An 11865-nucleotide genomic window follows, 5' to 3' on the forward strand; every position below is an offset into this window, starting at 1 on the left:
GAATAATAGTAGGAAGGTACTTATTATCTAACTATAATCCCTCGGATCTACCACAGCGTAAAGCGAACTTATCTAACTATTAATATAAATGAAACAAGGAAAATACGAATAAACTTTATTACTACAGTGAAAGTATAATAGGATGCGTTCTCACATTTATAACAAAACATTCAACATTAGACTTTGGAACTAAACAAACACTTTGGGTGCCTTATATTATTAAGTCCTAACTAACGACTAACATAGACCAGTGTTTCTCAAAGACATTTATAAATTTATTATCACTAAACATCTATTCTATATTGGTACTTTTCTCCTTTCAGGCTAATTCTAAAGGTTTCTTTTTCATTACTTTAAGTGTCTCACCAAACAATTCGAAATGGAATATGACAATCGAATACACGATAAGTAGGTTTACCTTTAGAATCGTCCAGTAATAATTACACATGTTCCATTAATTTCAGTAAAACTTTATAGATAAGTAACAATATATCGAAGCAAGGCGTTTGAATAAAGTCCAATGTAGATGGCGTTACTTTCGGCCTAACCCAACTCCACTTCAGCTCATACAAATAATAAAATACAATGTTATGAGAAGGATTTTATATCGATCGATCATAAGTCGACAGATGGCATTGTAAGCTCAAATGAAATTTATCTTACGTATTTTTTACGAATGCGTGACATATTTATTTCGTAGGAAATATAGTGAATTACTGGTAAGTATAGTCTTCTAAGACATATCCAGCTAACACGCTACGTCATTGGTTAGGGCTCCTACTGTTCCTACCACTGGTAGCCTAAATAAAACAGATCTTCAGCACCATTACTCGGATATACATACTACACTTATTTACTTTTACGGGGTTTACTTTTCAGTACAATAAAGCTTTTCAGGTCAATGTTGCATTTTAAAAAACGTCAACATTTTACAGTAGTTCATTTAAATTCAATGTTCAATACATATGCATATATATAAATGTAGCCATTTCCATAATACTGGCCCCTTTTTGCCTTAAAGCTAATATTAATATCAAATAAGGCTCTTTGTCTATCAAGGCAAAAACATTTTCATAAGATGGTCGACCGTTGCGTTTATCATTCAACTAGTACATACGAAGGCCTAAAATTATTCCCTTTAGCTCAGTATTATTTAATATATTATAGAATAGGAACCGTAAAACTACTCAATTTATAATTAAACTTAACATTTTTTAAAACTACACAAAATCAACAAAAAGTCATTAGGCTCTACGATTATGAGATTTTCCAACAAAAACAAACCTTTAATACAATAAAATTACCCACATTAAGAAGTGTCAACATAGATAAATGCCTTAATTTATCGGCTTTGCTAGTATGTATCATACATAAAACAGTTTACTTAATTATTTACATGAGTACCACAATACATGCTCAATACGTCTATACCCTAGCTTGCCTATTATAAAAACTTTTGGTCTTTGGATGAGCATGACACTAAATGGCATTCGGATCATTCTTGTAACTATAACAAAATATATATAAGTGCACTTGCAAATTTCATATCAAATACTATTCTAGACTAGACCAGCAACCAAATACCTACATTCATCCAATAAACACGAACCACTGTCCCGTATAACTAGAAGCAACATACCTAACTAATTAAAAATAATCACAGAATCACGCAAATTAACATTAGTTTGAGAAACACTGTTCCGTAAATAAATAACTATACTTTAAAAATGTGTTACTAAAATGGTTTAAAATGTTTGCAGTGATAATATATATTTTTATTTTTTATTTATTGTTATAAATATATTTTTCTTTAATCAATATTTTCGATATATTTCAGGTACCTACCTTAAAGGACACGATGAACATCACTTCAACAGTTGATATTTATAAATGGTTTAGAATTAACGCCTGAACTGTACATGGTGTACTGAAATTCACTAAATAAAGTGCCGATGCAATTTTCACACTGCAAGAGAAGATGCTGAGAATAATATAACAAACAAAAATATCACAAATAACAACGAGTTTGACTCGTGTTCTACATTATAATTTTGGCCGGGAGATACCTTTAAGGCCTTCGATATGACAAAATTAATCGATGAAACTATGTAAAAGGTTAAGGTTTTAATAAATTAGTCTGTTTGCTGCGCGTTTGATCAGTAAATTCGTAATCATGAAAACTTCATTACTACAAAACAAATGACAACACGTCACTCTTGTATAAATTCTATGCACTAAATTAATATTTAGTGATTTATCGATACCATATTTCATATTCAATTGTATAGAATAGTTACAGTACATTTTACTGGTTATTCGATATACCACTAATGATTGCACTAATTCAAATGTATAACACCAACAAGAGTTGGAGTATCGTAAAGTTGTATTACGCTCTTTTAAAGCGGACAATTGCGCCATTTCATTTTCTTGACGATAAAAATATCGTGGCAAAAATTAATATAATTAGGTATATATATATTTTCATTTATATTATAAAATCACCATAAAAATGCAACGCAGTCTATGCAAAGTTTTGGTGTTTTATCTTATTAAGTTATTAACATTCGTCTAAATTATTAAGGCGTTTAGAATAACCTAAGAAATATACCTACACAAATGAGGTTCAACGATGACTCTATATTTTGGCATATTTTATATCCATTGTGATGCATGGCTGAAGATATGACATGTTCCAAACCTTAAGTCAGTAAGTGAATAGCTGTGCACTTCTTTTATAAGAAACAATTCTGTTTCATATAAAATTGGTTCCTTATGTAAGGCCTCATGCCCACTAGGTGTCAGTGACACGCACACACACTAGTGAGTCGGACCTTAACGGCCAGATAACAGAACATGCCACGTCGTCTATAATATGATTCAACATACAATACATAAAACACATTATGCTCTTGTTTTATTAATGTGATAATTCATAAACCTAACTATCACCTATTTTCTTCTTTTTATATATATCTCTTAATTTTATATATCTTTTTACAAAGCATAATTTAGCAACCACACAACGAACTCAACTAAACAGGTGTACATATATTTTTCTCATCTCTAATACTATGTATATAGATATAATCTAATATCTATTTTTATAAAAACTACTATTAAAAGTGTACAATAAAATTAATCTTTATGCGTACAATGTAAATGTAGATCTATATATAATATATAAATATTATCTGATTAAAAAGTAAATATTTTTGGAATATGTTTAAGGCTAGTTGTGTTGGTATCTCATACCTTGGAAGCGTGATCGTCGGTAGTGGGGACCGCGGCATGGGTCATGCTTTCCATAATCGATGTATTTTCAATTTTCGAGGTGTTCGATGCGACTTCCGCAAGAGTAGCCAACGCCATAAGGTCCACATTGCTGTGGGGCGGCTGCTTGCCGATCTCCATGCTCTGGACCACAGTGCGCGGTGCCTCGGTGGCGAACTTTATTTCTGGACTAATTTGGTGCGCCTCATTCAAATTGACGCTGGAGATTAAACTGTTGATTTCGAGCCTTGTAATGCTTATTTTGCGCGGTTTCCGCTTTTGGCTGCCGATAACGTTTTCTCTCCAGTGCTCCGCCATTTCCCGGCGCTCCTGAGGATAGTAGGGCCGGGGTGCAGAGTTAATTATATTATGTTTGGGTTCGGACAACTTCGGCCTGAGATGTATCGTCTTCTTCTTGCGTTTGTTTTCGCGTTTCTTCTGCTGGAATTTCTCAAGGCTCAGAGACGGTAGAGCTTTAATTTTAGCGTCTAAATCGAAATCGGCTGCCTTGAATGTTTTGTTGGCGTTATTGTCTGGCTCGTGAGCGTCGGTGTCGACATTGGTCTCGCTCTCCAGAGACGTCTCGTTGTACGAGCTATGGGCGGTGTCACTGCGGGCCGCGGCCTCCCAACTACACGATGCATTGAATCCTTCATCAGGAGATTTATCTGCGTTTTCCCTCTTTGGGCGTTTATTAACTATCAGTCCTCCAACAGCCATAAACTCTTGGTACCTCTTACCTTTACACGACCTACCGGACTTGTTCCCAGAATTCTTTTCATCATCAGACCATTGTTTCTGATATCCATATTCATCACTGTAGAACCTCTTATCGACTATTTGGTCGATCACATCTTGGTTTGTAAATTCGTTTTTTATTCCGTGGCCGTACAGCCTCGCTTTATCATCGTCGAAGTCTTCAAACATTCTAGTGGTTTCCGAAAGCTCGTTTTGCAGTTCACGTATGCTTTCCTCTTTGTTAAAGCTTTTGGGTTTGATTAAGTCTATACGGGGTTTTTCTTCAATAGGGCCTGAGATCGAGTTGAACTTGTAAGACGGAGGAGAGTAGTAGGGGTTCAGGGTTTGGTCGTCAGTCTTAGTCGCGAGGAGGCTGCTGAGGCCTCCCATGTGAGCTTCATCGGCGAGTTTGCCGGGAGTGAACATAGAGAGTGATTTCTGTTCATTCTCGTATACTTGATGGGTTTGTTTGTTGAAATCAACTTCAGTGGAGTTATTGTTGGTTTTCTCTAGTTCCTCGTGGTACTCGAAATGAGGGGATTCCACCGTCTTATCGTGAGGGTCCCGCGGTCGAGACGTGAGCGTGCGCAGCGGCGGCGCAGGCAACTTGTACCATTTGAAGTCAGGGTTAGCACTGAAGAAAGCGTCTTTGTACTGTAAAAGAGAAAGATTTCCACATCAACTCTACTGTTACACATATCTTATCTTTATCTTAAAATTTAACAAAGGGGTGCTATATGTATATAAAAGTACTATTAATATATCATTCGTACATACCTGTTTCGCAAGACCTGTGTAGCAAGCTTTCTCTTCCTTATCCAAGTTGGCCCACCACTCCCCGAGTATCTTTGTTATCGACCTGCAATCGGAGACAATAGCTTTATCATTATCAGCGTTTGTGATGACATTGAGTGTGTCAAGTGCATTGTCGATCGCGTATTGACAATCGACTGTCTAGTTAATGAATCTAGTGCTGAAGGGACATTATATTTGTTTCATCGTCATGAGCCTGTAAGTATCTGCATTCCCAGACCTGGGCTGCCGATACTGCAGCGTCTTATTTATTTAAGTATAATTTATGGCAGAAAAATAATATTTATAAAAGGTTTTGAAAACATACGTAACTTGCGGACAATAGCAGACTTATTGCAAAAAAAACTACCAGACAACCAGCTTTGGTAGCGGTTATGAGCTCTTCCCGCGTACATAAAGTACTTCATCAGTCATACTTAAGCCATAGTTTGTGGCGCTTCAGCCAAGCAATTCACATTTTGAGCATCCAATAATCCCACATGGCCAACGATTGACCGCTGTAGGAAGCTGGCACCCTGGATTAACACAACTGTCTACTATTACTTGCACGGATTTTTATCTGTTTATCCCGGAATTCCCACGGGAAATATTTTTCTCTGTAAGTTCTATGAAGTCGAAGGCGTGGCACAGGACCGGTCAGAGTGGAGCAACACTTCGAGTCGAGCCCTATGTCCCTGATTAGGGATTCCAGGATCTGATGATGATGATGAAGTTCTATGAATATAGGGTTAGTGTTTGTCGTTACCTGTTCTCAAGATTGGGGTATTTGTCGCGCACGACGCTGCGGTGTCGCTTGCAGAAGATGAGGAAGGCGTTCATGGGCCTCCGCGCGTGGTGCGCCGGCTCGCCGTCCCCCTCTTGCTCGCGCATCTTGTTACCTGTGCGAGTGAGATGCATATATAGACATGTAGGTGGATAGACTATCTGCTGCCTTACCAGGACCGGCACATTAGTGAACAATCCTTATGTAGCACTGTCTATCTGTAAAACTGGCATAATTTGTAGGGATCTGACACATGTTTGACGGATAAAATGCTGATAGGATTGTTGATTGATAATATTGGTGGGTGGTAATGGTAAGGCAGCTGGATAGTGATAAGTGATTTTAAGTATTTTTTTCATAATAATGAATGTGAAGTGATAGATTTAAGCGTATTTGGATTAAGAATGAGGATATCCGTAATGTGATACAAAGCAAACTTTAAGCGCAAGTTAGTAAGCAAGTGAATACACAATACACACATGCAATTCAGAAAGAGGAGAAGACCCAAGCGTAAGTTCATGTTAGTTTGCAAGCAAGAAGCGTAAAAATAAGCAAGGAATGTTGCCCTAAAAGCTACAATCTATGGCCCTTTATGACGTGTGCTATCGGACAATATGGTGATAGGTACGACACCGCACTTGGCCAAAGAACGGCAATATTTCGTCACGTGATAAGCCGCGATAACGGGGGGTCGACGACATTTGTTTGTGAAACACAATGTCTAGAATAAGGTCGTTCAATAATAGAACGGGCTGCTGGTTTTAAACTTGGAGTCCAATGCGGATTTTCCAGTTATTTTGAGTATTTGGTGTTTTGAACATCGATTTTTACAAGTGACTGATAGTGTTAAGTACAAAGTAGAAAACTATACGCTGTAAATGGTTTCAATGATGGTGCGCTAAAATATTATACTATTTAGTACCTATCTACCACGATACTTTTGTTAATATTAAATTATACATGCTATTTAGACTATTTAGGGTGAATTCGTCCAAACATCACGTTACACGAGAATAACTATACCGGAATTAAAATTATACGCGAGTAAATATCTAGGATAAGTACATTTGCATTCTACCAAGTTATACCATGATTAAATTGAATGAACGAGGAACGAAACTGTAGTGCAACTAAAATAAAAATAGCTGCGTTTCAAAGCATGCAATAGAAATGACATGCCAACTTAGTTTGAATGGATTATAAAAGTATGAAATTGTTTATGTTTTAATATTTTATTCGCTGTTGTTATTCTGAGACTTTGCCTTTTAACGTCCTTTTGTTTATGTTTTGACAGATGTGTTTATATGTCATTATGACGGTTTTCTAATCAGCTGATGTGCTGCCGCCATTACAAAATTACTCTCGGATAAGCTCGTTACACGGTCAATTTTGGCGGTATAACATTTTATTCTTGGGATAAGCTAGTTATCTTGGTTTCAGGTTTGGTAGAATGCAAAATCTGCTTACTCGCGAGTAACTGGTACTTTACTCGTGAGTAAAAAGTTACTCGACGTTGGTCGAATCCGCCCTTAGTATTAAAGATTTACAGAAGCATATGAAAAAATGACTATCGGTACACTGTACAGATGAGCAACATAAATGTGGCGTGAAAACAAACATGACTTTATTGGAGGTCGGACGTTAACATCATTATTAAACAACACATTTTTATCAAGCATGTACCTCACTAGTAACTACCATAAGATGCCTGCTAAATAGCCTTTGGAGGCGGAAGTTAAACTGCCTACCTACAATCTTAAATTCCAACGATCATGGAACAAGGCGACCGTAACATTTGAATAGACCTTCAAACCAGTTCAATGTCCACAAGAAATTATGGCTGTCTGACAAAATTCTGACGAAGAGCGATGTGCGCGCAAATTAGTCACCTCCCTGATGTATGCGCAAAACGTCCGCTGTACGGAGCCAGGCAAGGTCAATCTCTCCGGCCCAAGGTCGTGAATTTAGGCTTCGACAAGTTGTCCCGACCTTGGCTCAGTAAGAACTATGTCGAGGCAGGTTATGGGGGGCACTGGCCCGTGAAAGTGAAAACTGGCTGGGGCTTGCGCGCCCGCAGGCCTCACGGTTACTGTACACCGTACGGTTATACCGGGCTATACCGAGCGAGACGCACGCATACTATTATCGGATTATTTTGAGAATTCCGAAACAAGGACAATGCGAGCACTTTCTTCGGATTCCTTTCTAAAGTCCGCGTGAAAATCTTTACACATAACTGCCTGTGTTTTATTTTTATAACTGCATTGTTGTGTTTGTTTCCTTTACTGTGAGTCTATTTATAGAGCTTGTCCGGACGATAAAAAAACATTTGCTCGTACACAACTCCATTGATGAAACTCATTCGTGACTTTGTGACACAATACGAAAACGCTTTCGAAGCGTTGTTATACAATATTTGTAACACTTGTGATAAATAAACGATCGCTGACAAATTATCATCGACTAATAAAATGTACCTATACACGTGTCATACCATGCGACATAGTCAGTCGACCTTAATATGGCTCGAATAGTTCGAACATGAAACATATTGACAATTTGGCACATCAGAGAGAACAATATGTTTGTTTCTCTTTAGATTTAATACGGGTTTATTTATCGCTTGTTTACACTGTGACGTGTAACACTTTGCGTTAAGCTGGTAAGCTCTATTCAGAGCAAAGCGAAGCTGTTATTTGAGGAACGGTATGAGCGATATCGCTAATCGCATCGATTGTTACTACGAACGACACCGCTTACATCTGAATATTGCTTTACACGTTTAATGGCGGCAGTCGCAACAAGATTGCTGCTTGTCGAAGTTAGATGGCTGTCGTTAACCAAGTTAGTGGGTTGTGGTCGGACCTGAATAACTTCGGTAGTTAAGGTCAATTGCTATATAATCATCCAGGCAGAGACTCCACTGATTGCTGGTCAAGTGTCTGTTAACGCCCTTCCTTATCAATGACTGTCCTCTGTATCAAGTCATCATCATTATAGAGGTAGTTCTTACGAGCATTTATTAACACTACTAACCGAAAACATCGTAGTGAACTGTAGCAATTTAAATATTGCCCCTGTGTTTCCGCTTTTGATATCGGGAGTGACAAACGGTATTGTGAACGGAACTAATGGTAAAAACGTCCAACGCATCAGTATTCCACCAACGATCCGTGTAAATGATTGAAACTTAATTGACCCACCCGTGCGACGTACGTACGTATGGCTGGACGTCGAATGATTGCATAGAGCTCTATGGTATGCAATATGGATGGTCCCAGTGCAACAACCAATCAGCTTTTAATTGCCGTGTTATCGATATTGTTTTCGACGTTTTAAAAATGTAATGGTGTATAAGGTTGACATCCATCATTAGTAGACATTCTATAAATTTTACTCAAGTCCTGTTGTTCAGATTTATTATACTCCATTATTACTATTTTGTGAAACTAAACAGGAGTTAAACTAGCAGCATAGACCTACCTACATGCCTCGAAAATTGATACTATGTTTTAAAATAAATTCAACTTCAACAACTTCATAGATATTAAGAGGCTTGCATGCTATCCTGCTAAAAATATGCTTTATTAGCTAGCAAAACTACACTCAAGGTCAAGGTTGAATTTGAGGTCATGTACTTATTAGATTTTAGCCGGCGTGCGAAACTGAGTGAATCAACGAGGCCAACCGAGATTTTGCCGAGTTTCATATTATGTGTAGGTAAATATAAATTGTATAATGAAAATGAATGAGAAAGCTGAAAAAAGTTACGATACAGAGGGTACAAACTCCGCATGATCTGTTTTTAAATAATTTCCTCACGAATCATCGTAATAATCTATGTAGATCTAGATCCAAACAGTTTGGGTACGGGGCACACTACCTCTCCAATATTTACCGGCAAAGCCAAACACGACAGCTCAACCAAGTCAAACTTAGGAACTTCGTCAAAACATAAATAAGTAATGGCTCTGGCTGCTCGAGACTGGAGTAAAACACACTATCGTTCTTTGTACAATATCTATGTACATTGAAGTAAGGTATAGTAAGTATATCTGATGATTATCTTTATATTGGATTGAAACCTTGCTTATGCTTAGGTCTGATGCCACAAATTATAGATAAATAATCAATTGGTGCTTTTACACAGTGTGCCTGGCAAGTCTAGGAGGGTGTAAGTTTATACAACATTCATCATCATTATCATCACAACCCATCACCTCCCCACTGCTGGGGCACAGGTCTCCTTGCAATGAAGGAAGGGTTTAGGCCTAGTCCACCACGCCTATTGCGGGTTGGTAGACCCCAATACAAACATTAAAATAATGAAAAAAATACGCATATTATTCATGCGCCACCTAGCGGTAAACGCTTTGCACTGCGTCAGCGTCATGCTATTCTATTCTATTCTGACAAGGGGCGAAGTTCCTGTACGTGGCTCTCGCGAAGTTCCTGTACGCGTTTACTTTTCACTGCTAAAACAGTGAGAAATACACTCTCTAGGCACCCCTGAACATGAAAATATCCAGAAACTTGACCACTGTGACGGTTGCGTGGTAAGTTTGCGCTTATTTTAACTGAACGTGCCGAAAGCGTAAATAAATGACCCAATTTGTATTGTACATTGTTAAGAAACCAGGAATTTCCGGTCATTCAATGAAAGTTGAATAAAAATATTCTAAACGCGCAATCGGAAAAGGCCTTTCTTGTAATTTTATCATGTAAGCAACAAATATTTCTACCATATTAGTAAATATTGTGAACCTAGGTAAGTATCTACCTAACTACCTATGACATAAATTATGATGAGTACTTACAAATAGCAACACAAACCACGGTTGGTTATTGGTTGGTATTTTATCAACTTGACTATTACAGGGGAGGGGAATAACCCGATAATATAATTTTACACGGATTGAAGTACAATTTATCATCTGCAAGTAAGTACTTAAATACCTAGGTACATAGGAACTTTTAATTTAATCACAGAAACTGTAGATATGCTGGGTCTACTAGAAGATACCTAGTATACCTACCTATCTATTTATTTACCTACCTACTTATACGGCGAATGTGGCGAAAACTTTCCGAAAAGTGAAAAATTTGGATGTTCGTAAATATGGCTGCTCGGCGGACGCTTGCATGTTTACAACAGAATAAAATTAACGTATCGAGTTGAAAGTGAACGTTTGAAACACGTCCATAGCGGCGATACTGCAGGCATGTCCTACATTACTGTGAAAAAATAAAGAAACACTTGCTTCGCCTGCTACTGCTGCGAACAGATAATATTGTGGCAGCCATTTTTATGTACTTACACACCTACTCACACACATCGGTACCTTACCTACCAACTATTGTTACATTGATATTTCTATTATTATACCCATACTGACGCGACACCTACAAATTATACAGAGATTTAAGTATGGATAAGTAGATATACCTACCTACTTTCTACCTACATTAGTGCCATTTTTAGTCAAGTGGGCACAAGCTGTTGCCAAGCAAACAGAAGGAACACTACCGTATGCTTTACACGACCCCATTAGTCCATTCTAAATTAGATATAATCCAAATTATAATGATGTTTGCTTGATGAGCTCGGCCCAACGGCATAGCAACGCGTATTTTGCTGCATTATTTTCAAGGGCATGTAAAACTACAAACAACATCAAAGCAAGCACTTCAAGTCCACTCGCACAGACTCTACGGACATATTCCACCCCATCATGAATGAAACAGGGGGTCTCAGCAATGGGAATTGAAGTGAAATAAGCGGAAATTACACTTAATTAATTGAGGAATAATAGAAAATACTTACAAACTCGTCCGCCGCGATACGTGTATAATCACATACATGACGTCACTTGGCGCAAGGAAAACCCGAAATAATGAGCGAAATGTATAATAAACGCTTCGGAAATAACACCAGAATGAAATAAACACAATACTTTATCAAATACAAACTAAAAGTTATCTCATTACGTGCGATTTAGGACATTTTACAATATTTATTTGTCACCGACTCCAGTTTTGACAAGATGGTCGCGCACCGACTGTTTTGCTTTGGTTGTCAGCTGATACGAACGACGAGTTCTAAAATCCAAACGCAACATCAAAATTTATTGTCTCGCTCTAGCACTGCGCATTCCGCGTTGATGCTAGAAAGAGACCGAAGTAGTCACTCGAGTTCACACATGAAAAACAATAAATGTCATTTTCTTGTTGCATATTGCAAACACGAAAAGTGTTGAAATAGGCGTAAATATTATGAT

At 37.7% G+C, this 11865-nt stretch overlaps 1 protein-coding gene across 1 annotated transcript; it reads right to left on the reverse strand.

The window, feature by feature from the left end:
* Positions 1 to 101: 101 nt before the first annotated feature.
* On the reverse strand, positions 102 to 11665 carry LOC119692658. The gene is made up of 4 exons (XM_038113843.2): positions 11412 to 11665; positions 5570 to 5702; positions 4789 to 4870; positions 102 to 4665 (listed from the first exon to the last, which is right to left on the reverse strand). Exons 2-4 carry the CDS (start codon positions 5692 to 5694, stop codon positions 3250 to 3252), a joined length of 1623 nt encoding a protein of 540 aa, XP_037969771.1. The 5' UTR covers positions 5695 to 5702; positions 11412 to 11665; the 3' UTR covers positions 102 to 3249.
* Positions 11666 to 11865: the final 200 nt, after the last annotated feature.

This window comes from Plutella xylostella, chromosome 18 (genome assembly GCF_932276165.1).
Source record: "Plutella xylostella chromosome 18, ilPluXylo3.1, whole genome shotgun sequence".
In the NCBI taxonomy this organism is placed as follows: Eukaryota; Metazoa; Arthropoda; class Insecta; order Lepidoptera; family Plutellidae; genus Plutella; species Plutella xylostella.